General features: G+C 41.5%; 2 protein-coding genes and 2 long non-coding RNA genes across 12 annotated transcripts; 1 reads left to right on the top strand and 3 right to left on the bottom strand.

Annotated features, from left to right (window-relative positions):
- Window positions 1–2,428: 2,428 nt before the first annotated feature.
- LOC115156549 (uncharacterized) lies at window positions 2,429–6,674 on the bottom strand. Of its 7 annotated transcripts, none has more exons than XR_003868282.1 (4): window positions 5,560–6,674; window positions 3,711–4,675; window positions 3,142–3,412; window positions 2,429–2,877 (listed from the first exon to the last, which is right to left on the bottom strand). It is a non-coding gene; the product is annotated as an uncharacterized LOC115156549 (long non-coding RNA). The 7 variants fall into 7 exon arrangements; XR_003868278.1 differs by having other exon boundaries at window positions 3,142–3,849; window positions 3,948–4,675; XR_003868281.1 differs by having other exon boundaries at window positions 3,142–3,849; window positions 4,016–4,675.
- A 3,201-nt stretch (window positions 6,675–9,875) lies between these two features.
- LOC115156547 (uncharacterized) lies at window positions 9,876–11,922 on the top strand. The gene is made up of 4 exons (XM_029703994.1): window positions 9,876–9,966; window positions 10,109–10,593; window positions 10,702–11,178; window positions 11,313–11,922. The coding sequence occupies exons 1-4, from the start codon at window positions 9,896–9,898 to the stop codon at window positions 11,477–11,479; spliced, it is 1,200 nt and encodes a 399-aa protein (XP_029559854.1). The 5' UTR covers window positions 9,876–9,895; the 3' UTR covers window positions 11,480–11,922.
- LOC115156550 (uncharacterized) lies at window positions 11,304–12,758 on the bottom strand. The gene is made up of 2 exons (XR_003868283.1): window positions 12,345–12,758; window positions 11,304–11,451 (listed from the first exon to the last, which is right to left on the bottom strand). It is a non-coding gene; the product is annotated as an uncharacterized LOC115156550 (long non-coding RNA).
- A 3,755-nt stretch (window positions 12,759–16,513) lies between these two features.
- On the bottom strand, window positions 16,514–22,334 carry LOC115156545 (uncharacterized protein KIAA0754-like). Of its 3 annotated transcripts, XM_029703993.1 has the most exons (9): window positions 21,345–22,334; window positions 21,094–21,163; window positions 20,817–20,928; window positions 18,312–19,488; window positions 17,374–17,591; window positions 17,211–17,267; window positions 17,007–17,106; window positions 16,744–16,917; window positions 16,514–16,623 (listed from the first exon to the last, which is right to left on the bottom strand). In XM_029703993.1, the coding sequence occupies exons 3-8, from the start codon at window positions 20,877–20,879 to the stop codon at window positions 16,745–16,747; spliced, it is 1,788 nt and encodes a 595-aa protein (XP_029559853.1). In that variant the 5' UTR covers window positions 20,880–20,928; window positions 21,094–21,163; window positions 21,345–22,334; the 3' UTR covers window positions 16,514–16,623; window position 16,744. The 3 variants fall into 3 exon arrangements, with proteins under 3 accessions (XP_029559853.1, XP_029559851.1, XP_029559852.1); XM_029703991.1 differs by having other exon boundaries at window positions 21,094–22,334; XM_029703992.1 differs by having other exon boundaries at window positions 20,817–21,163.
- Between the last annotated feature and the right edge of the window lie 3,772 nt (window positions 22,335–26,106).

The raw sequence follows: 26,106 nt of genomic DNA, 5'->3' as shown, positions 1-26,106 counted from the left end.
ATTTCCACTCATGGATTGTGTTTTACAGGAAGTATATGGTATCCCAATTAAAGATAAGGTTACTTATTTTGAAGTTGTTATATCCAAGGATGAAAAACAAAGGAGTGAATTGAACTTTAACTCCATTATTGAGAAAACAAAGAAGAAATTGAACCTCTGGTTGATGAGAGATATTTCGTTATACGGTTGGGTTTTATTTTCCAAAGCTGAAGGGTTATCCATATTGGTTTATGTCTCGCTATCACTTGGCTTACCCCCTTAGATAAGATTCTTTATCATTTTATTTGGAGGAACAAGCCTCACTATCTACGAAAATATATTCTCACTAATACCCAAGAACAAGGAGGTCTTGAGGTTTTAGATTTCAATACTCCAAATAATATTTTTAAATAAATTTAAAATAAATGTTTAAAAAAAAATGGATTCTGAAGTATGTTAAGAACCAGAACAGTATTTGGAATGTTTTCCCTAAGTATTTATTTGACTCTGTTGGTGGTTTAGAATTTTGCTTCGATGTAATTTTGATATTGATAAAATCCCAGTAAAGTTGGCCAAATTCCATAAGCAGACAATTCTAGATTGGATGTTAGCGTATAAACACAAATACTTTTTATGGAACAAAGATATATTATTTAAAAATAAGTATTTTTTATAACTGGTTTGAGAATACAATTATTTTGGTTGGTCAGTTACTGAATAAGGATGGATATCTACTCTCACATGGGGAATTTCTTGATAAGTTTAAAATTCCAATTACCCCGAAAGAATATGCAATTGTTTTTGATGCGATTCCAAGGGGCGGGTTGTCTCTCTTAAATTCCTCTGTGGTTGATGTAACAGATTTACATGAAAATATATTCATTGGCATTGGTATTGGTAGAGCATGGTGTTTGCAACACCAGGGTTGTTGGTTCGATTCCCACGGGGGGCCAGCACAGAAAAAATAAATAAAAAATGTATGAAATGAAATGTATGCATTCACTACTGTAAGTCGCTCTGGATAAGATGACTAAAATGTAAATGTAAAATAAATGTAGTAATAAACAGATTAGGAATATTGTTTATGATACTACAATTCTCTCAGCAAGATTCTTTTGGTCAGATATCTATGGTGATATACAATGGGGGAAAGCATGGAAAATTGCTAACAAATATTGTATCAGTAACAAAGTAAAGGAAGTTTCATTTGAAATGTTACATAGAATTTATCCTGTGAAACATGTTTTGGAAAGATTCAAGCTGTCACGACCGTCGTATGAATAATTAGACCAAGGCGCAGCGTGAGTAGAGTTCCACATTTTAATAATAGTGAAACTTCCAAAAACAACAAAGCTATAACGATCGTGAAACACGTAGCGCACATAGGCACTCACACAAAACAATATCCCACATCGCAGGTGGGACAAAAAGGACACACTAAGTATGATCCCCAATGAGAGGTAACGATTATCATCTGCCTCCAATTGGGAACCATATACACACACCAACATAGAAATATAATACCTAGAAACCCCCCTAGTCACGCCCTGACCTAAAACACCATAGAGAACCCCGAGGGCTCTCTATGGTCAGGGCGTGACACAAGCTGAATATTGAATATAACTGTGATTTCTGTCGAATGGAAAAGGAGACCATTTTGCATTTGTTTTTTACCTGTATTTATAGCAGAATGTTTTGGATTGACATACAGAATTTTGTTACAAAATAAATAGGGCCGGTTGCACTATTTAATGGTTTTGATATAATGATTTATTTCAGAAATTCTGACGAAGATAAAGATGTAGCATATTTAATTCAACTGCTAATAATACTAGGTACATTTCATATTCACAAATGCAAATGGCCTAATTCAAAACCTAACCTTTTTCACTTTATAAATGAGTTTAAACAATATGGCATCACTAACTAAAATGAAAAACAAAAAGGCAATTAAAACTTGTAGTCTTAATGAATATGATTTGTTTGTTTAGGATTCCTGGCAATGTAAATAGTTTGTTAGTACGCTTGTTTGCATGTGACTATTCCTCTTTTGTTTGATGATATTTGTTAATAAAGAAAAGTAAAAAAGAGTGCCCTGTAAAAGTTGAAGTCATATTGAACAACTACCAGAGAGAACCTTCTCTACATAAGAATTGCATACCATATTTTTTCCCATACATCAAAATAATACTTTATTGTCAATCAGCAATTACTTACTTAGATAAGGCCTCAACAAGGCCCCAGTTAATGGTTGAAAATAACTTATGTCAGTGCCAATGAGTTACACTGAGTGTATAAAATATTAAGATCACCTGCTCTTTCCATGACATATGCTGACCAGGTGAATCCAGGTTAACGCTATAATCCCTTATGGATGTCACTAGTTAAATCCACTTAAATAAGTATAGATAAAGAGGAGGAGAAAGGTTTAAAAAAATATTGTAAGGCTTGAGACAATTGAGACATGGATTGTGTATGTGTGCCATTTAAAGGGTGAATGGGCAAGACAAAATATTTACATGCCTTTCAACAGGGCATGGTTGTATGTGCCAGGGGTACCAGTTTGTGTCAAGAACTGCAATGCTGCTGGGTTTTTTACGCTCAACAGTTTCCCGTGTGTATGAAGAATGGTTCACCACTCAAAAGACAATTTGACACAACTGTGGGAAGCATTGGAGTCAACATGGGCCAGCATCCCTGTGAATGTGTTGTACACTCAGTACATTAATAGTATTGGTACCGTGTTCTTGCCGTAACCTGTAAAGCTGGAGCAGCCTGCGAGGCAGGGGGAGGTGTAGGTGATGTCATTGTCTGAACACACAGGGTCCCACTCCCCAGCCAAGCAGGAGCAGTCTCTGTTACACTCTGTCAACAGGCTGCCATCGTACACCAGGGGACCTGGGGGACAGAGAAAATGGCTGGTAATAATGATGTTTAAATAATTGTGTCTGAACTATCATTGACATAGGCACAGTGACAAAATAGCCAGGAATCCTGGCTCAGTAACAACCATACTGTATATTCCCACAAGAGGGAGCCCAGGAAGAGGCCCATGTGTGTTTTGGTCTAACTCTCCCTCATATTCCACTGATCAAAACTTTTGTTTTTATGAACCCACACACCCCCCAACCAACCAACCAACCAATCAGATGTCATATTTACCCGTTGTAGGACACGGTCAGACCAGCCACCTTAACGTTGTCACACTTAGTGCCAGACTGCAGAAGGAGGAGGTGGTAGGCCATGAAGGAGGTGACGAAAGACAGCTGGGTTCCAGACACAACGCCAAGCTTATACCTCTTCATCAGTAGACCTCCCAGGAATATCCCCACCGCACCCACAGGCAGGTTCACCTCACCTGGAAAAGTTATACTCACACGTCTTTAGTGCTGCCAGTGTGCTGGAGTTTCATTTCCACTCATGTTCAACAAACCTACAGGGGATGGGAGAAAACAAAAAAAATAGAATTTAATGCCATTCAACATCAATACTGACAGGATGGAACATTTCAGTTGGAGCATGTCCATGTTTCTATGGCTTCGTTAAGACAGGCAGCCCAATTCAGTCGTTTATTTGAGTAATTGGTATTTTGACCAATCAGATATGCTCTGAAAAAGAGCTGATGCGAAAATATGTAATGTGATTGGTCAAAAGATCAATTAGTGGAAAAAATATCATAATTGGGCTGCCTGTCTAAACGCATCCCTTGTCTCTCTGTCTCTGACCCAAACCTCAGTCCTTGCATCGATTACAGAGGGCTGAAAAGGATTACGATCAAGAATCGTTATCCCCTACCCGATGTCCGCCACCTTGGAGTTGGCCCTAGGAGCCCAATTCTTCACCAAACTGGACCTCCGCAACGCTTAAAATCTGGTGAGAATCAGGGAGGGAGATGAGTGGAAAACTGCTTTTAACACCCCTAGTGGTCACTGAGTATTTAGTCATGACCTTCGGAATATCGAACTCACCGGCATTCTTTCAAGCATTGATCAATGACACTCTTAGGGATATGTTGAATGTGTTCGTCTTTGTTTACCTCGACGACATCCTGATCTTCTCCAAAAACCCTTCCGGAACACATTCGGCCCTGTCCCACCTCACTCAAGCAGGTTTTTGCTGGAATCTCGAGGCTGACAGGGCATTCATAGAGCTCAAGGGACGTTTCAACTCCGGACCCATCCTCGTTCATCCTGATCCTACTCGTCCCTTTGTGGTAGAGGTGGACGCCTCGGACACCGGAGCTGGTGCGGTCCTTTCACAGCGGAACGAGGAGGACAAGAAACTGCACCCATGCGCGTTTTAATTATTATTTTTTTTACTAAAAATGGCATATCAGTTTGGATACTAGGCTGCAACAACATAGCAGCACATAAAACAATGTTAGGGGTTTGACAGTAGAGTCATGGACAAACGCCAGTCAATCAATTAATAGGAACAACTAGAAAACTGGACAATATTGAGAGCAGACTCTGAACCACAAGAAAAAAGAATCATACTGTAGTCTGTATCTAGTTTTTACTACATTAATTCTAAAGCAACTCAATGTTATTGTTGATACCCATCTCAAAGCTGCAGTCTATGAGTCCGATGAGAGAGCTGGACAGGTCAAAGTGTCTCTCTGAGTGATGACACACTTCATGTAGGTCCCTGACAGAGCTTTGGTGAAGGAGGCGAACGACAGGGCCACAATGAACTGCTGACAAACACAAGAGAGAGAACATTAGTGTGTGTTTGTCCGTGTGTATGTCCATGCGTGGATGCGTGTGCAGACAGAGTGCATGTGTAGCTGAGGTGGCCTGCAAAAGTAAAAAGAACGGACACAAGTTTACGTCTGCAAAGTTCTGGCGCTTTCTTTATTCTGAAGAATGTTTTTTTTCTCTTGTTCAATTGTCTATTTTCTTGTTAGTACTTTGAAAATATTCACATCAAACAAGTGCACATTTTAAATTACACAACATAAATGCACTTTACCTAAAGCACAACTCAAAAATGTTCCACAAATAACCCTGTCTTAGTGTATGGTTTCACATGAAAACCACAATGTATTTCACATTCATACAATAGAAACACCTATATATGAAAACATAACTGAATGTTTTTCTATATACCGCTACCTCTATAGAAAACTGACAACAATACATTCAGCTTTAAGATAGTGGCACCTCCAGAAAATCGTCTCTCTCTCACTGTATGCACTAAAAGTCCACCAGACTGAGCGTGCTCGGGCCAGTTTACCAGCTAGTGAGCACAATTTTACACAAAAAAAACTATAACATGTAAAACCAACTCAGAAATCCCTAACAAATGGATTCTTTATAACAAATCTCCTAGACAAAATCCAGTACAAGTAAGCTACTCAGTAAACATAGTCTCTGTGACTCGTAAATCGTTTTTTACCTCAGCTAGCATCAAGCTAACATATACTCTCACTCAATGTAAATCACATTCTTCTCTCACTCAGTTCGACACAAAGCCAAAACAAGACCTTTCCTAACGTGATAATACCTTGACAGAGTTGTTAAATAGCATGTTATTACATATTGTGTATATATTTGAACGTTTGGAAGTTCTGTTACATACCTGTAATAGTAAAAAGAACAGACCCAGTTTAGCTCAGTAAAGTTCTGATCCTTATTCAGCAGAATGGTGAGCGCTTGGCCAGAACTTGCTGTTTCTCCTGCTACAACAGTGCAACAGCGCCATCTATTGGCCTGATGGACTGCTAACGCTAAAGTATGTAGAAAATACAATTTAGATTAATTAAGACAAATACATAAACAAATTGGGGGGGAAATAAATAATAAAGGAGTGTCCGTTTTTAATGACTTTGTTTTCAACCCATTACACAAGCGTACATGTGCATTTTAAAGCATAATTAAGAACCTTGAGTGTGGAACTGCAGGGCGTTTGGTGGCCTGCTTGTCAGGGACACACAGTTCCTGTTGGCTGGTCAGCTTCGCTCTGTCCTCTGCTGAATCACCCATCCTATCCAGTCAGATACGCAAAAACCACATCAATTTCACATGTGAACACGGGAAGTGTTCCAAAAACATGTTTTCATGTAATCTTATGTGAAGATAATGTGATAACATGTAAAGCAACATGTGATTACATTAAACTACACATGTGAAAATGTGATTTTGGCATGATTTTCACATGGTTTTCACATGATTTCACATAAAATGTCAGTTGAAATCATGTGGTTTTTCTGTAAGGGCTGGAATATAAGATGCATTTTGATGTTATGTTTGATGTTACATGATCTTGAAAATGCAATGTTCTTTGAGGATCTTCCATGTTCCTTTCCATGTATTTTCCATTTTACTTTCCCTCAGTCCTTTTCACTTTCCTTGGCAAAACAAGCTCTGTCTCCGTCAAGACTTATTCAGAGCCACCATGAATTGAAAGCAGCTTCTGACGGATTTTAAACCATTCAACAAATAGTTTTATAATGAAGAGTAGACCCTACTAAACACCCTTGATTCTTTACACACACATTGAAAGCCAAAAATCTCAAATTTGGACTCATCAGACCAAAGGATAGATTTCCACCAGTCTAAGGTCCATTGCTCGTGTTTCTTGGCCCAAGCAAGTCTCTTCTTATTATTGGTGTCCGTCCATAAGTAGTGGTTTCAATGCAGCAATTCGACCATGAAGAACTTCATGGCTACTTCAAAGAATCTCAAATATAAAATATATTTGGATTTGTTTAACACTTTTTTGCTTATTACATGATTCCAATTGTGCTATTTCATAGTTTTGATGTCTTCACTATTATTCTAAAATGTATAAAATTGTAAAAATAAAGAAAAACCTTTAAATGAGTTGGTATGCCCAGACGTTTGACTGGTACTGTATATATTGTGATATTGCAAATATGGTACAATCCAGGGGTGCAAAGCTCTTGGAGACTTACCCAGAAAGACTCACAGCTTTAATCGCTGCCAAAGGTGATTCTAACATGTATTGTGAATACTTATGTAAATGAGATATTTATGTATTTCATTTTCAATACATTTGAAAAAAATTCAAAAAACATGTATTCACCTTGTCATTATGGGGTATTGTCTGTAGCTGGGTGAGATGATAAAAAAAAACTATAATTTAATCCATTTGGAATTCAGGCTGTAAGAAAACAAAATGAAGAATAAGTTAAGGGGTATGAACACTTTCTGAAGGCACTGTATATCTGCAAGAAAGTGATAAATGAGCGACTCTTTGAAAGAGGGTCATATAAACAATGCCTTATTTAAAAAAAAAATTGCTATCATGCTATAATCGGCATAGTTTCTCAGACCAAATCTTCATTCTGTAAAATAAAGTAAAATACACGCTCGTACAATACATGCTACAGGGAATGCAAAAAAAATGGCTTCTGCAAAGCACATATACATTGTCTAATCAACATCCACACATTGATTTCATTCTTCGGGTCTTTATTCAAACACAAACACACTTGGAATAACATGCTCTTTCAGTGTCTTGTTGCAGGTTGTGCAATGTTCAAAAGCGTGTGAGGGATTAGCATTAATGTGTGTGGAGTCAAGTTTGGACGGTCGTACATATGCAAATAGCCGAGATTGTGTATATATATACACATACATACACACTGCTCAAAAAAATAAAGGGAACACTTAAACAACACAATGTAACTCCAAGTCAATCACACTTCTGTGAAATCAAACTGTCCACTTAGGAAGCAACACTGATTGACAATACATTTCACATGCTGTTGTGCAAATGGAATAGACAACAGGTGGAAATTATAGGCAATTAGCAAGACACCCCCAATAAAGGAGTGGTTCTGCAGGTGGGGACCACAGACCACTTCTCAGTTCCTATGCTTCCTGGCTGATGTTTTGGTCACTTTTGAATGCTGGCGGTGCTTTCACTCTAGTGGTAGCATGAGACGGAGTCTACAACCCACACAAGTGGCTCAGGTAGTGCAGCTCATCCAGGATGGCACATCAATGCGAGCTGTTGCAAGAAGGTTTGCTGTGTCTGTCAGCGTAGTGTCCAGAGCATGGAGGCGCTACCAGGAGACAGGCCAGTACATCAGGAGACGTGGAGGAGGCCGTAGGAGGGCAACAACCCAGCAGCAGGACCGCTACCTCCGCCTTTGTGCAAGGAGGAGCAGGAGAAGCACTGCCAGAGCCCTGCAAAATGACCTCCAGCAGGCCACAAATGTGCATGTGTCTGCTCAAACGGTCAGAAACAGACTCCATGAGGGTGGTATGAGGGCCCGACGTCCACAGGTGGGGGATGTGCTTACAGCCCAACACCGTGCAGGACGTTTGGCATTTGCCAGAGAACACCAAGATTGGCAAATTCGCCACTGGCGCCCTGTGCTCTTCACAGATGAAAGCAGGTTCACACTGAGCACATGTGACAGACGTGACAGAGTCTGGAGACGCCGTGGAGAACGTTCTGCTGCCTGCAACATCCTCCAGCATGACCGGTTTGGCGGTGGGTCAGTCATGGTGTGGGGTGGCATTTCTTTGGGGGGCCGCACAACCCTCCATGTGCTCGCCAGAGGTAGCCTGACTGCCATTAGGTACCGAGATGAGATCCTCAGACCCCTTGTGAGACCATATGCTGGTGCGGTTGGCCCTGGGTTCCTCCTAATGCAAGACAATGCTAGACCTCATGTGGCTGGAGTGTGTCAGCAGTTCCTGCAAGAGGAAGGAATTGATGCTATGGACTGGCCCGCCCGTTCCCCAGACCTGAAACATGCACCTGGATAATCACGTCATGAATCAGGACGGGCTCCTACGTCCTCATATACACATTATGACATAATAAAGAGCTTAATCTTTCACGAAATAAAGACATAGAAGCATACCCAATTATACAGGTTCTACACATTCCATTTCTCCATGGCAATAGAATGTAAACATTCTATTTTGCGCCAAACATCGCCTACAACTCAATTCTAAGTGCAGCATATTGGACGACGCCACAGTCATTGATCATTCGCGACTTTAAGTCATTCCTGTTATCTCTAGAGCATCCCGTATATCTACAGCGCTGCATTTCTTTCCCATCTTACCATGGATAGGGTTTGGTGCATTCCGGAGTTCACTTATGGTCCCACAAAGGTAATCTTAGGACAAATTCATTTTAGCATAGTGTAAATGCCTGTGCATAATGTGCATAACAAAGCATCATTATTTTCATTATCTTCAAATGAATTCTGTAGAAGCAGCCTTTATTTTCAGACTCTGCAGGCCTGCTGGGAGGAAACATATTACAATAAACAGGTAAGATTCATCCCACAAAAACATAAACAACAGAAAGAGAGTTGTATTTCAAGACAGTTTAGAGAAGTTGGTCATAAGAGTTCTTAATATAACTTGCAAATTGTCAGGCATGAGTAGTGGTGAAATGTTGCGAGAGGCCCTTCTGAAAGCACATGATATGGTATTTCGTGGCATGGTCTCACACCTTACCTCATCTTGCAGAAGAAGCTCATGGTCCATTATCTGCTGCTCCAGAGTCAAGGCCAGGTCCCGCCCCATGTCACCACGGAGCACATGAGCAACTGGCTGGTGTCTCAGGGCAAAAAATCCCTTAGGGAGAGGTGAGCACCACGTCAGCACTCACCTTCACTGCCATTCCCTGCCACCAGCAGCACTAAAGGAGGTGTGGGTAAAATAAACAACAGAAAAATCACAAGCCAGGAAAGTTGAATTGCTCTGTGTTTTATTTGAAGGGTGTGGAAGGAAACCCTGGAGGAGGGAAACGACCTCGCTCGGCTGGTAAGAGAATGAGAGTTAGAGACATACTACAAGTTAGTGAGCTCTTTACTAGCCTTTCAACAACGAGTTAGCACAGCAGGATAGATCTGTTGTGAAATTACACTAATGGGACTTACTGTTTCATTCTGCAGGCCTGGGCAGTAAACACTTGCCTAAAAATGATGGACATAGAGCACGAGGCTTTCTGCAAGCTCCGCCGCTCCATGCACTCCACCTCGCCAGCTGACATGTGAGTTCCATGTACTGCCCTGCATATGACTTGATCCATTTATCTACACATCTGGAACTACGCAGAAACAGACTAAGACAGTGTTCTCTGTGAGCACATTGCACATCGTTTAGCTTTGTCTTCTCCTTTTTGTTGATTTCAGCGATCCTAAAGTCCACAGCATCGTGGAGAGAGCTGTGAGGAGCATTCTGGGCGAACAGTCCAATGAGGCCCGTAGCAACCTGCTCAGCCCATCTCAGGTGGTGGTGGAGGTGGTGCCCAGGCTCCTCCTGGCCCTGTGGCTTCAGCCAGAGGAAGGCCATTCAGAGCACCCAATCCTAATAAGCGGGATGGCCGTGGGCATGGTGGCGGCCGTAGTGGAGAAGCTCTCCTGCATGTTAAAGGACCCTTCACATCACATCCCTTTCTCCCGGGCTGCTGCTTTTGAATCTGTGCGATCGATCCTCGGGAGAATCAGTCAGTCCTTCTCCACGGATGACCTGCAGAGCCCTTTTTATATGAGCTCTGTCTGTGCCTTTGTGGCGGACGAGGTGCAGAGCTGCTTCCAGCCCCCTGCAGCCACCCTACCAGTCCACCCTGTCCTCCCGGTGGCCGTCTCCACCACACGACCAGCTGACATCCAAGCAGGTGAGTAGCAATGATAGAGAGCACTCTGACAGATGCCTGTTCTGATGACATCTTGGTGCCTTGTAGTAGTAGAGATCATCAGGATTGTTATTGTCACCCATAGCACAGACCCGGCATCTTCCCACCTGGAGGTTGTGAACATCACCCCTAACACAGAGGCAGACCCGGCTTCTTCCCACCTGAATGATGTGGACATCACCCCTAATACAGAGGCAGAGCCCATCTCTTCCCTCTTGGAGGTTGTGGACGTCACCCTTAACACAGAGGCAGACCCGGCATCTTCCCACCTGGAGGTTCAAGACATCACCCAAAAAACAGAGGCAGACCCGGCTTGTTCCCACCTGAATGTTGTGGACATCACCACTAATACAGAGGCAGACCCGGCTTGTTCCCACATGAATGTTGTGGACATCACCACTAATACAGAGGAAGATCCGGCTTCTTCCCAACTGAATGTTGTGGACATCCCCACTAATACAGAGGCAGAGCCCATCTCTTCCCTCTTGGAGGTTGTGGACGTCACACCTGAAGAAAGGACTCTCACGATGGCCGTCTTCGCCACTCTGCCAGCTGACATCCAAGCAGGTGAGTAACACTTAGAGAGCACTCTGACAGGTGCCGTTTGTCATGACATCTTAGTAGAACCTTTCAACTGGCCAGTGTTTAGAAGCTACGGTTTGCATTTGTTTATATTATGTTCCTCCTTTTCCCCTTTTCAGAGGATGTTGCTGTGGTCATCCCGGATGTCACCCCACACGTCACCAAGGACGTGACACTGGATGTTCCATGCAGAGCTAGGAAAGGGGCAGTCCGGCGATTTTTTTGCAGGCTTTGGAGGGCAGTGTGCTGCTGCGCCTGCTACAAGGAAGAGGAGGAACAATATTAATTATTCATCAAACCTTCAGAAATGGGATTGAACCATAAACCATTAAATTATTCGCATTAAATTTGGACTCAATTCTGCTTTTCTTCTGTTTACTACTTAATTTCAGAACTTTTCCATAAACTTTCACTTTGCAAGTGTGGAGTAAAATCTAGCATATTGATCCGCAAATATCAAAAAAATTCATGCGAAATCCTGGAGAGATTCACCAGAGTATGAAAATGTATAAACTCACTACTTACTGTAAGTCACTCTGTATAAGAGCGTCTGCTAAATGACTAAAATATAAAAGTAAAATGGAGCTAAACCTGTTGTTTGTAGAAAATGCATTAAAGTAAACTTTCACTTTGCAAGTGTGGAGTAGGTTGTGTAAATAAGTGGGAAACATCCACATTTTAATGCTTTTAATAATTTACTTAGTACATTTAAAAAATATTATTTGACAACAAAAAAACGAAGGGAAATGAAAATGGCAGACGGAAGGGAGGGTGGTGTGGCAGGTGCCGCTTCTCATACGAATGCTGTTATTTTATCTAAAACATCAGGTGTACGCCGACCCCAGCTAAGTAACTCATGCAAAGATTTAAAGCGCAATGATGTGTTTTATCTCCAGTACATTGCCATGATTGTCAGTTATGTAGCTGCTCTACTGATAATCTCAGTGCGTCCTTGCTGGGATGACGCAATCAATCTACTGCCGGAGAATATCAACACCAAACACATTGGTTCACCGTTCCACGGGAGCGGACAGTACACAGCATACCATAATGTTCTGAATAATGGCCAAGTCTACCTCGCTCCCTATTCCACTGACCTGCTTAGGCGGAACAAACACAAGTCCAACATTTATCGGAAACTGTTCAACTACCTGTTCACTACCCTCCTGCTCTCCGGGGATGTGCAACTCAATCCTGGGCCTAACATCACCGAGCCAGCGATACTCACTGCAGTGGATGGCCTCGTCCCCTGATCGTCGCCGCTGCGGAAGTGGGGGAGTGCTATGGTCTCATGGTTTCTCTCGACTCTTCAAACATACACAAGTCGCCATATGCGATCCCTGACTTTGCTTCTGGTACGCAAGCTGTTTTAATTAGTTCCCCGCATCCAGTGCAAGCGGGAGGGATTGTTAATTGCGCTACCGAACTGCCCCTATTCAAAACGAAACAAAACGGCCTAAACCCAGCCGTCAGAAAACACAGAAAATCTAACTTTTTTCAATGTGTCAATCACACTATCTGAGCAGCTAACCGATCGCTGCAGCTGTACATAGTCCATCTGTAAATAGTCCACCCAATCTACCTTGTGTTATTGACTGTACGCTTGTTCATTCCATGTAACTCTGTGTTGTCGTGTCTGTCGCACTGCTTTGCTTTATCTTGGCCAGGTCGCAGTTGTAAATGAGAACTTGTTCTGAACTAGCTTACCTGGTTAAATAAAGGTGAAATAATAAAAAAACTAGAAAACTCTCAAGTCATCTGGGAGCCATGAGCTAAGCCCAAGGGACTACCAGGGGGGCACTTGAACATTCGTAGTGTCGTTCCAAAAAGTGATCAAATTCAACATCTTCTCACAGACTCCAACCTTGACTTCCTCTGCCTTTCAGATACATGGCTCCATAAAAACTCTCCATATGCTGCTTTGATTGTGCCTGGCTACAATGTTTTCAGGAGAGACAGGATTGAAGGAAGAGGAGGTGGTCTGATGATTTACATTAAAGAACATATCCGATGTAAACAAATTGAGTGGTCATGTGATAATGAACTAGAATGTATTGGCCTGAACGTTACACGGTCTCCCCAAATGTCTTTTACCCTTATTGGAATGTATAGACCACCTTCCACCAAAAGTGTGTTTTTTGATCAGTTTAATAACATGCTTAGGGAATGTGATTCTGGGAACGACGTCATCTTAATGGGAGATTTTAATATTAATTATGAAGACAAGTCTTGTAGGAAAACCCTCAAATGGATCACTAATACCTTTGACCTTACACAACTAGTTAAAGGGCCAACCAGGGTGACTTGTTGCTCTAAAACACAGATTGATTTGGTGTTCAGTAATAAACCAGAGAGAGTGACTAAATCATTCAATATGGTTACTGGGCTGTCTGATCCTTGGAAGGGTAACAAATTTGGAGGAACCGCTGAGATTTATTTTCATATGAGCACCAGCCCATATTCCTGGAACGGACAACGAGTGAGAGACATTGGGAGAGCAGCTAGCTAGCTAACGTTAGCAGGCTAACCACCTAACGGAGTGTAGGTATCTTGCCATTGCTTGCATTGTCGTTGTTGCCACGTGAGCAGGACAATATAAGTCGAGAGAGGGAAATGTTGTTGGATGAAATCGAACAGAGTTTATGGACTTTAACTGAGGACAATTTACGGCACTTGTGTGTACGTTGTGGAATAGGAGGTGTAGATGACTGAAGTAAAAGGAAAGAGCCATCGCGCTTTGCGACGCAAATTGATGGAAGATTACTGTGAGAAGGAGGATTTAATGGAATCAGAGGATGAGGGAATGTCTTGGCTGCTTCAACTGAAAGGCGAAATCAAAGGAATGTCGGACTCTGAGGATACTGTGAAAGTCTGCCTACAAGTCCCAGCCAGTCGGCGACAGCGAACCCAGCGGAGAGACGGGAGCTGCGGCAGAACGAAAAGAAGAGGGAGGGGCTCCTCAGCCCAGCAGAGAAGTGGTCTCAGCTCCAGAAAGGCACCCACCACAGAGAGAGAATGGAGTGAGTATGTCCAGTTAGAAAGACTTTAAAATTCATGGACAGATCGGAGATCAAATCAAAAGATAAGCTCAGTTTCAGCAGCCTAGAACATCGTATTGAAAATGGACGGAGAAAAGGATACCATGAATTAGAAATCATAGAAGCAGTAATCAGAGCTGTGAGCCCAGGGCTTAAGATGAGGAGTTATCTGGGGGGGGACATATCTTGAGGACACATTATGCAGAGAGGGATGCTACTGAACTGTATCACAAGTTGACTAAAGCAACACTGCCTTGGACTTCCTAGTCCGAGTCTTTAACCTGAGACAGAAAGTGTTATCAGCCTCAGCTCGTGCCCAAGCAGGACTGAAATATGGCACAGTTAGTCAAGAGTCAATGCCTGCAGGCCATTGTTACAGGATTAACAAATGATAATGTCAGGGCAGAGATGAGAGTGCATCTCCAGAATATTAACACTAGTGATGAACTGTTGCTTGAGAAAATGCAAATTGCCCAGGGCAATGAAAGCGAACGCATGCAAAAGGCCAGGATTTCCCGTAAGTTCACACTCACACGAGTGAACGAAGTATAGAGTGAGGATAACCGGGATAGAGGAAAGGAATGTGAAGAGGCAGAGCCCTCACAGACCACAGTCCGAAAACAAAATAAATATACTGCTCAAAAAAATAAAGGGAACACTTAAACAACACAATGTAACTCCAAGTCAATCACACTTCTGTGAAATCAAACTGTCCACTTAGGAAGCAACACTGATTGAAAATAAATTTCACATGCTGTTGTGCAAATGGAATAGACAACAGGTGGACATTATAGGCAATAAGCAAGACACCCCCAATAAAGGAGTGGTTCTGCAGGTGGAGACCACAGACCACTTCTCAGTTCCTATGCTTCCTGGCTGATGTTTTGGTCACTTTTGAATGCTGGCGGTGCTTTCACTCTAGTGGTAGCATGAGACGGAGTCTACAACCCACACAAGTGGCTCAGGTAGTGCAGCTCATCCAGGATGGCACATCAATGCGAGCTGTGGCAAGAAGGTTTGCTGTGTCTGTCAGCGTAGTGTCCAGAGCATGGAGGCGCTACCAGGAGACAGGCCAGTACATCAGGAGACGTGGAGGAGGCCGTAGGAGGGCAACAACCCAGCAGCAGGACCGCTACCTCCGCCTTTGTGCAAGGAGGAGCAGGAGAAGCACTGCCAGAGCCCTGCAAAATGACCTCCAGCAGGCCACAAATGTGCATGTGTCTGCTCAAACGGTCAGAAACAGACTCCATGAGGGTGGTATGAGGGCCCGACGTCCACAGGTGGGGGTTGTGCTTACAGCCCAACACCGTGCAGGACGTTTGGCATTTGCCAGAGAACACCAAGATTGGCAAATTCGCCACTGGCGCCCTGTGCTCTTCACAGATGAAAGCAGGTTCACACTGAGCACATGTGACAGACGTGACAGAGTCTGGAGACGCCGTGGAGAACGTTCTGCTGCCTGCAACATCCTCCAGCATGACCGGTTTGGCGGTGGGTCAGTCATGTTGTGGGGTGGCATTTCTTTGGGGAGCCGCACAGCCCTCCATGTGCTCGCCAGAGGTAGCCTGACTGCCATTAGGTACCGAGATGAGATCCTCAGACCCCTTGTGAGACCATATGCTGGTGCGGTTGGCCCTGGGTTCCTCCTAATGCAAGACAATGCTAGACCTCATGTGGCTGGAGTGTGCCAGCAGTTCCTGCAAGAGGAAGGCATTGATGCTATGAACTGGCCCGCCCGTTCCCCAGACCTGAATTCAATTGAGCACATCTGGGACATCATGTCTCACTCCATCCACCAACGCCACGTTGCACCACAGACTGTCCAGGAGTTGGCGGATGCTTTAGTCCAAGTCTGGGAGGAGATCCCTCAGGAGACCATCCGCCACCTCATCAGGAGCATGCCCAGGCTTTGTGGGGAGGTCATACAGGCACGTGGAGGCCACACACACTACTGAGCCTCATTTTGACTTGTTCTAAGGACATTACATCAAAGTTGGATCAGCCTGTAGTGTGGTTTTCCACTTTAACTTTGAGTGTGACTCCAAATCCAGACCTCCATGGGTTTATAGATTGGATTTCCATTAATTATTTTTGTGTGATTTTGTTGTCAGCACATTCAACTATGTAAAGAAAAAAGTATTTAATAAGATTATATCATTCATTCAGATCTAGGATGTGTTATTTTAGTGTTCCCTTTATTGTTTTGAGCAGTACACTTGTCTGTAACATAAAGCAATGCAGAAGCAATAAGCATTGTAAATGATGATAGAACACATCAAATTAATGTGAACATGAGGACACAAAGGAGAGATTTAATTAAAAGATCGTGTTTTAATACATTTTGAATGCTGAAAAAAATCTATGTATGGCAAATCCACTCTGGGCAAATGGCCTGTTGGACGAAAATAAAAAATAGTTAACATCCTTGCTACTTCAGCCATTTGCTATGTTAAAGTAAAATCTCAGTTAATGATGAATGGATACAATTTGGAAGGATTTTCCAGAGTCATACCTCAGTAGGGTAGAGTGTCAGGTGGCACAACCATTGGTGCCATGAGGTCAAAGTGTGAAGGAGGGAGCAAGCCAGAGAGCTGTCTAGGAAGCAGTCCAGGACCATGGCTTGGAGGCTTTGAGTTGGTCCCATCATTGTCATGCATTGTAGGGTATCTGCTGCCCCATAGACCTGCTGGTAGTGGGAAAGGTGTTAGCAGGGGACATCTATGATTGGCTGACACAGTCTTGGTTAAACCACATGTATTCTAAAGCAATATTCACCTGCTTTCATAGAGTAAGGATTCACTCCTTTGGGGACACTGCCAGTGTTCCCCTGATATCCATATGTCCCCATCGGTGGAGGTGGTGGTACACACTTGTTCTGTAAAACACATCAACACATTTTCCAAATTGTTAGTAATATTATCACAGTTGAAATACAATGGTTGTTCACTGTTTTTAATTTCTTTGAATTTAAGTGTGTACCTCAGCCTTGGGCTCAGTTTTGTTAACCCATCTGTGCAGAGTTGGATCCCAGACAATCTGAGGAAGAAGATATTAGCAATGTGAAGCAAGCCACAAATTGTCTTTTTTTTAATCCACTCAATTGTCTCTACATAGAATAAAGTGTTAATAACCAGTTCCTTACAGATCTGTCTTTGTCCTCAGGTAGATGAACCTCCTTCTTATTAACTCTTCCACTCCCAAAGACCCAGCTGAGCCAGCCTCCACTGTTATTGTGAACAGCAGGGGTCTCGGGCTCAGCCACCGGCCGGCTGCCAGTCTGGCACTGAGGGTTGGCATCGGAATGTTCCGGCTTGGTGATGGACATCATAGCAGGATGCTCAACATATCTAAGTCGGACATCTGTAATAAGTGGGAGAAGTCAGGCCTCTCTGCTCATGTCACCACACAGAACAATTACTAGCTGACAGGTAGAAACGTCTCGCTCTGATACTCTGTTACAACCCAATCTTAACCTACACTCAGTCACAGGGATTACTGGGAGGTTACTCCAGGACTCTGCGATCGCATTGTTTTGGTTGCAAAATCAACAATTCCCTGCAAATTATGTGAGGGCTTACAAATTTGACCAATCACCAAACTATTTCTGAATAAAATAGTCACGTCATCACAATATTATCGCATAGAACTGACCCATTACCACAGTACAAAAAGAGGGCTCGCAATTTCAACCAATCACCGCACATTTACTGCATAATATGGTTCAATCAAGCCAGACGTCAACACAGTTTTTTCCCATGTCAGCGCATTTTTGCAACAAATTGGACAAAACAATTGCATATTGCTATGCAAAATGTCATAATTGTCGCTGCAAAATCTAGCATATTTATCAGCTAATATCCAAAAAATGTATACACTCACTACTGTAAGTCGCTCTGGATAAGAGCGTCTGCTAAATGACTAAAATGAAAAAGTAAAATGGAGCTAAACCTGTTGTATGTAGAAAATGCATGAAAGTATTACAGCTATATACTCACATGAGCCATACATTTAATCTATCACAACTTATTCTCACGCTATCACAATGGTAATTTCTTTACTAATTTGGTAAGGTTAAGTGACCTCTTCTCTTGGAATAGAAATCCACAGGTGGAGTACACGCTCCACCATCCCATTTCCACAGTGGTGCCACCATGGGGATGATGGGAGGTGGTTGTGGATGATTGTTTCCATTCTTCATAGGGACACTGGTTGTGAGGAAGATCTCCTCCCTCTCTGCAGGGACACTAGCCTTTGGGACGATCCACTCCCTGTGCGCAGGGACGCTGGCCTTTGGGAAGATTCCCTTCCTCTGCGCAGTGACACTGGCCATCAGGAGGATCAACTCCCTTTGTGCATGGGTGACGTGTGATGCTCTGAGGATCTTCTTCTTCCGCGCAGTGATAGAAGCTGCTGGAAGAATCCCCTCCCTCTGTGCAGGGATGAGGCCTGATGCTCGGAGGATCCCCTCCTTATGTGCAGGGATGAGGCCTGATGCTCGGAGGACCTCCTCCCTCTCAGCAGGGACACTAGCCTTTAGGACAATCCCCTCGCTGTGCGCTGGGACGCTGGCCATTGGTACGATTCCCTCCCTCTGTGCAGGGACACTGGCTGTTTGGAGGATCCCCTCCCTCTGTGCAGGGATGAGGCCTGATGATCGGAGGATCTCCTCCCTCTGTGCATTGATGCTGGCTACTAAGAGAATCCCCTCCCTCTGTGCAGGGACACTGGCTGTTCGGAGGATTCCCTCCCTCTGCGCAGGGAAACTGGCTGTTTGGAGGATCTCCTCCCTCTGCGCAGGGACACTGGCTGTTTGGAGGATCCCCTCCCTCTGTGCAGGGATGAGGCCTGATGATCGGAGGATCTCCTCCCTCTGTGCATTGATGCTGGCTACTGAGAGAATCCCCTCCCTCTGTGCAGGGAAACTGGCTGTTTGGAGTATCCCCTCCCTCTGTGCAGGGAGGAGGCCTGATGATCGGAGGATCTCCTCCCTCTGTGCATTGATGCCAGCTGCTGAGAGAATCCCCTCCCTCTGTGCAGGGACACTGGCTGTTTGGAGGATCCCCTCCCTCTGTGCAGGGACACTGGCTGTTCGGAGGATTCCCTCACACTGCGCAGGGACACTGGCTGTTTGGAAGATCTCCTCCCTCTGTGCAGGGACACTGGCTGTTTGGAGGATACCCTCCCTCTGTGACGGGATGAGGCCTGATGCTCGGACGATCTCCTCCCTCTGCACAGCAACTTCGGCTGCTGTGATGATCTGCAGGTATAACATAGAGCATATAGTAATTCCCTAAAAAATCAACCACTTGGAATCTATAACATCATTGACACATACACTGAGTGTGTTAAACATTAAGAACACCTTCTCTTTCCGTGACATAGATTAATCAGGTGAAAGCTATAATCCATTATTGATGTCAATTGTTAAATCTTTTTCTCAGTGTAGATGAAGGGGAGGAGACAGGTTAAAGAATGATTTTCAGACAATTGAGACATGGATTGTGTATGTGTGTCATTCAGAGTGTGAATGAGCAAGACAAAAGATTTAAGTCCCTTTGAACAGAGTCTGGTAGTAGGTGCCAGTTTATGTCAAGAACTGCAAGGAGGGGGGCATCTCAATAGGAAGGTGTTCTTAATGTTTTGTTCACTCAGTGTATCCCTAGCATATACTTTAATTGGTATGTGTACTGATAATGTAAATACACAAATTATATTAACGTTATCTACAATATATTATAATACCGTAAGCTTCCCTGCTGCAGGGGCATTTCCTCCTACAATTTTGAGCTGATTTTCTTCACTTAAGCAATATTTTGTATCTTTGTTAATTTTCACATTTATTGTGTTTGGAATGGCACTGTTACTACAGCATTTCATGTAAGTATGTAGGACAATTACCCATAATGCTCACTGACTGAACATTCAAAATTACCATGGCAACTATTGAAAAATTCCCATGCCATCGGAAACTTGGAACCTCAGATTTGAAATGAATGTAAGTTATTAGTGTAGAGCTTCCTACTGGTTGATTCTCATACTTCACAAGTGGGAAACTTGAAATCATCATTCCATAACGAGTTACAGAGTCAGAAATGTCAGAATTTCCTAGTTCCGACTTGAAGGGCCTTCTATGATGTAGGGCAGGTCAGTAACCAAATTATTTTACTGTGCCCAGTCGCACACAGACATTTATGGTCACACAAGTTGCCACCGGTGGATTCAAAATGAGTAGCCTAACAATTATTTACATGGCCCCAGGTACATTTGCAACCAAATAATTTGTCTGTGAGAAATCAATAATAGTTGCACACATAGGGTAACAATCAGCAATTGACAGTGAGCAATGAGCAAGATAAGCATAGACGGGAAGTTGACAATAGCTTATTATTAGTGTAAATACATTGTATTTCTATGGTTGCAGTCCTCTAAGATTGAATTGCATTGAATTGAATTAATCAGATCCAATGATTTACCGCCTGTAGGGTGGGGTACCGCTAGTCATCATTATTATAATCACCATCTCAATCATTATCACCATAACATCATAGACTTATTCTTCTGTATCTGAGACTCATCTGACACTACCTTAGATATGGCAGTCTGCAACTCAATACACTGCCCCTGCAAGGTGTTCAGTGTCCCCTGCATGTGGTTAATCGACTGCTTAACATCGTTCAGCAGGATCTGAATCTCAAGCCTGCAAGAAATCAGGTGGTTCAGCATACTGAGATGAAGAGAGGCTTCAGACCATGCCCATAGGACCATCTATAGGATTCTTTCTCACTTAACACCAATCTTATTAGGAATGTAACTTTGTGCAGAAGATGATACTATAGAGTTATTTAGAAGAAAAAAATTGTACTTTGTCAGGCGCCAAAAGGATGACGGGATGTCTCCCTGCTCCAGTGAGCTCTGCTGGCAGGTCTTGCTCCCTGTTGGAGGAACGGGAGCCAAATTAGAAGAAAAATATCTATGGTTGTTCAGCAATGAAACGTTCATGTCATAATGGGGATTGTCCTTCCCTGTGAAAAGAATAACAACAGCTGGGGTTTACTTTCTCACTTTTAGATAATGTAATACAATCTTTAAACCCATCAGAAGTGTAGTGCTTACCTCCATGAAAATATTGGCCCCTGTTATTTTGGGCTGCATTGCCCCAATGTTGACCACTAGTTCCAACTTTTGATGAGAAGGTCTTGATGAAATGATCAGGTCAACATTTTGTTAGACATTTCAGAGATAGCATTAACAATTGTACATGAGACAGTGCTTCCAGATATTGAGGTATCTTCCTTCTGAGGTATGTAAAAAAATCTGGTGTGTGAGAACTCACATGAAAGGTATCCATGATTCTAGATTAAGCCAATCATGTATGTGATTACCATCCTATGGGTCAGCAATGGAATGATTGCTACACAGCTTTCAGGCGACTTTATGTCTTGGGCCTGGATGAATCATTGAAATAAATACAAGTAATATTGTGAAGTTGTGATGCATTATTGCCATTGAAATTTGGAATATTCCATCAAAGTTATTTGTTTTGACAGTCAAAACAACTAACTCTTACGATTAATCACTTGACTTGAGTAACTTGAGTTGACGGAAGTAGCAACTTTATATTCTGACCTAAACACTGACTTGTGCAATGCCTTATGCATAATCTATGCACGTTATTTGCTCATCATAGTATATAGCCGAGGATCTCATAGTCCCAAAACAGCATTGGCCATTGGACTGCTCAGTCAAAACAACTAACTTTTACGATTAATCACTTGACTGGAGTAACTTGAGTTCGGAACTAAAACATTAAAAGTATGCTACAGCTTGACGCATATCCTTACCTTGGACAAGCGTATCCAAAAGGCCTATCCAGTCGTGCGTGAAGATACCTTTAGGCAGATAAAAGCGCGGTACGGGTTGAGACACGCTCGGTAATGTGAATCTGTAACACTGATATAAAAGCACGTTTTCATTTATAATTTACACTGTAGAATGACCTGCAAGCCAATCAGAATCTAGTTTAAACAATACCGTGGGTTCCATGGAACGTCACAAACATATTAGGCCACTTGCGTCACAGTACAGTCACTGAACATGGGTTTAATAGCTATAATTGGCTATATGTACAGTATATGCACATCGTATTGAATTGAGATTACATTTACTGTAATTATGTAGCCTAATCCTATGAGGATCATATGTCAAATGTCAGAATCATGGCACATGAAAACATCATTAAATTGACTGCAGATTATAAAATTCACCGTGACACAATATCCATGTAATTTCCATTAAATTACGTTGAACCAACGTGGAATAAACATTGAATTGATGTATGTGCCCAGTGGGAAGTGATCAATTCGAAATGATTGAATACATACAGTATTACAAAGAAAGAGATACAAAAATTGCTCCGAAAAGCTCGAAAAAGTCTCATTTCCCTGGGCCACCCAAAAGTAAAATGTATGTACGCATTACTGTACATCGTTTGGGATGAAAGCGTCTGCTTTCAAATCTCTGACTCTCACACATATTTACATTCTCGCGATGTTTATTTCTGGCGTTTTCACGTTTGCGGGATTTTGTGAAGTAAATGATGCGCAGGAGAGCTCCATGAAATCAGGGACATGGTCAAGATGGCGACATGAGAGGGTGGAACATTTCTAGCTGAGGAACAATTTTAGGGTTTTCTCACAAAGTATAACGTTTTTTGTTGTTGTTGTTGTTTTTCGATGTAAATGTCGTTTTTAATTGAATTTGGCCAAAGAATATTCAACAAAATAGCTATAAGCCTAATACAAGTGACCACAAGGCAATGACAAAACGCCTTTCACGTGCCAAGGTGATTTACTTCAGCATCGGGCAGCGCCCATGCACTGAAGTCTTTCAGCAATAACAATACAATACATCCAAAATGCGACAACCAACAAGAACTGCATTTATTCCATATGCATAATCAGACAACTGTGCATTGGTAATAATGTTTCGGATGAAATGGCTATCACAACGTCCAAAATTAAATTAATAATATCCAAAGTGCAGCCACAACGAGAAGTGCAATGCATTCAGCCTATGCCTGTTAACTGTGCACACACTTGTAAAACGGACTGGCTATAATCACAATCTTAGTGATTATATTTCTATTGCAAAAATACTTGTAGGCCGACTGGCCGACAATATGCATGCGTCTTCTTTTTTTTATTTATTATATATTTTTTATTATGAACACAACAAATACAAAAAAAAAAAATGAAATATACAAACAAGAGTACAAAACCTAAAAGACAGGGGTATTACATATCAAGATTCATTTTCAATTTCTTAAATACCTTTATGGTGCGTATTGCTTTGTTTTTACATTTACTGATCATTTCAAAATAATATTTCAATTCTATCTTAAATAATGTGAAAAGGGGTTTGTTCTCTGCCCACTTCATTTTATGGACAAAGAATCTTCCATGAAAGATAAACAAATTAACAATGAAAGTTAAATCAGGGTCCATATCATTTGGTTCAAAATAAAACATAATATAGTCTTTCAAATTTACATTAATAGTTGTTTCTTTTAAACTAAAATCTTCTAACACCAAAATCTTCTGACATAAGAGCAGTCCCAAAATAAATGGTCAAGAGTCTCTGGGTCACAATCACAAAATACACATTTGTTATCAATAGCTATTTTAAATCTGTGTATAATAAAGGTCTTTACAGAATAGATTCTATGAATGAGTTTGTATGATACTTCTTTCACCTTATTAGATATACAATATTTACCAGATAACAACGAAACTTTGTTCCAGTTCACTTGTCCTCGGGCTGCATTCCAGTACATTTTAACAGAGGGAATAGTAACATATTGACAGTTTCCTTATATACATGTTATTACATTTATAGTTTACAATGTCAATTCCTTCTAATTGTATTGAGGCTACAAAATCCTCAACAGTTGCACTTGGAGTATTGTTATATTCTCCTAAAAGAAGAATAGCACCTTTAGGGACAGCTCTAACAACAACTTGATACTCCTCAGGAGTGAATGTAACATTGTGTGTTCTAATAAATTCTGGATAATCATATAGTTGTCCATCATTGTTCAGTAATTGTTTAACCCAAATGATGTTGTTGTCAAAACAGTTCTGGAAAAACAAAGACTTGTTTTTGTATTTGATGTCTTTATTATTCCAGATTGTATACCTATTAGGGGATAAATTGTGTTTGTACATGAGGTTCGAAGTTAGAAGTACTTGTTTATGAAAGTTTGCAAGCTTAATAGGGATTTTACCCACATCAAAGTTACATTTGAGTAAGAATTCGAGACCATCAATTTGTTGGAATATTAAATTAGGGATGATATTCCAGATGCAATCCTTATTTCTTAAATAGTTTTGCATCCATTTAATTTGAAATATTATGAGGTTTAAAAATCCAGAGCATTCAACCCTCCCTCACCTTGGGTGCTACATATTACCGCTTTTCTAAAATAATGTGGTTTATTCCTCTATATGAAGTTAAATCATTTCGTATCAACTATTTTAGTTACTGACAGAGGAACATCCAAGGCAAGGGAGGTATAAACTAATCTGGACAGACCTTCAGATTTTGTTAAAAGTACACGTCCAGATAAAGAAAGATCTCTTAATAACCAGGAGTTAAATCTCTTTCCAATTTTCTCTACAATAGGAGAGACATTTAAGTTGGCCCTTTCATTCTGATCTTTGCTAACTGTAAAAACAAAAAAATGAAGAGTCTCAACAAAAAAAACTATGTTCAACTGTATCAAATGCTTTGTAAAAGTCTACAAATAAAATAAAGCTATCTTCCATAATGTGCTCATTGTAGTCTATCAAGTCCAATACTAGTCGAATATTATTACATATATGTCTGCCCTTCATAAAACCAGACTGGGTATCGTCAATGATTTGGTCAAGACATTTTTTAAGTCTTTCTGCAAAGATGGATGCAAGTATCTTTCCATCATTGTTCATTAATGTGATTGGTCTCCAATTTTCTATCATAGAATCTTTGTTTGTTTTGGGTATTACAGAAATTAGGCCCTGTGTCATAGAAACAGACAGGACCCCTAAATCAATTGCCTCCTTAAAAACATTAAATATTTAATTATAATAAAGTGAGCAATTTCTTTACCTCTCTTCATGGCTGTTTGTCTTATTTCATACTTCATTAATTCCCAATATTTACCAAAAGACTTAAATAGTTGGGCTTTCCTCCAATTGTCTTGTATAATATCTTTGGCATCCATCTTGAAATGATCATCTTCCAACAGTCTACTATTGAGTTTCCAATAACTCCGATTCGGTTTAACTTCAGATCCATTCATATTTAAAGATAAGAATATAACTTTATGATCAGTAAGAATTGATGGTTCAATTGATACCTTGATTACAGAATTATCTAATGAATTAGAAATCAACCAGAAGTCAATTCTTGACTGTCTGGACATGTCCTTGTTACTCCAAGTGAATTCCTTTTTATCAGGATATTTAGATCTCCAAATATCGACTAATCCAAGACCAAGACATAGGTTATTAAACTCAGGATTAACTATGCAGGATCTGTTAGGAGGGGGATATCTGTCAATCATCACATTAGATACAGAATTAAAATCTCCACCTAAGATAATTTTGATATCCTGAAATACACCTATAACTCTATTAATTTCTTCTTCAAATTCTTGAAATAATATCCTGTTTGGTTTGTTGTTGGATGCATAAATACTCCCTAATAAAAACATTTCACTGTTGAAATTTACTGTTAACATTAACCAACGTCCAGAGTGGTGAGTCTTACTACTGATGACCTTCCCTTTAAATGCACCTCTTAAAACTGCTACACCTGCAGAGTGGTTGTTGCCATA

Source organism: Salmo trutta, chromosome 21 (assembly GCF_901001165.1).
Source record: "Salmo trutta chromosome 21, fSalTru1.1, whole genome shotgun sequence".
In the NCBI taxonomy this organism is placed as follows: domain Eukaryota; kingdom Metazoa; phylum Chordata; class Actinopteri; order Salmoniformes; family Salmonidae; genus Salmo; species Salmo trutta.
This window is presented reverse-complemented; position numbering and strand designations above follow the sequence as displayed.

What these genes read in the sequence shown, in the direction of transcription:
- LOC115156547 (XM_029703994.1), top strand. Translation starts at nt 9,896, where the DNA reads ATGATGGACATAGAGCACGAGGCTTTCTGCAAGCTCCGCCGCTCCATG. An exon ending in TCCACCTCGCCAGCTGACAT is followed by an intron (nt 9,967 to 10,108) that starts GTGAGTTCCATG and finishes TGTTGATTTCAG; the next exon opens with CGATCCTAAAGTCCACAGCA. An exon ending in ACCAGCTGACATCCAAGCAG is followed by an intron (nt 10,594 to 10,701) that starts GTGAGTAGCAAT and finishes CCCATAGCACAG; the next exon opens with ACCCGGCATCTTCCCACCTG.
- LOC115156545 (XM_029703991.1), bottom strand. Translation starts at nt 21,230, where the DNA reads ATGAACGTTTCATTGCTGAACAACCATAGATATTTTTCTTCTAATTTG. An exon ending in TGCAGACTGCCATATCTAAG is followed by an intron (nt 19,489 to 20,816) that starts GTAGTGTCAGAT and finishes TTATACCTGCAG; the next exon opens with ATCATCACAGCAGCCGAAGT. An exon ending in TCCTTACTCTATGAAAGCAG is followed by an intron (nt 16,918 to 17,006) that starts GTGAATATTGCT and finishes TCCCACTACCAG; the next exon opens with CAGGTCTATGGGGCAGCAGA.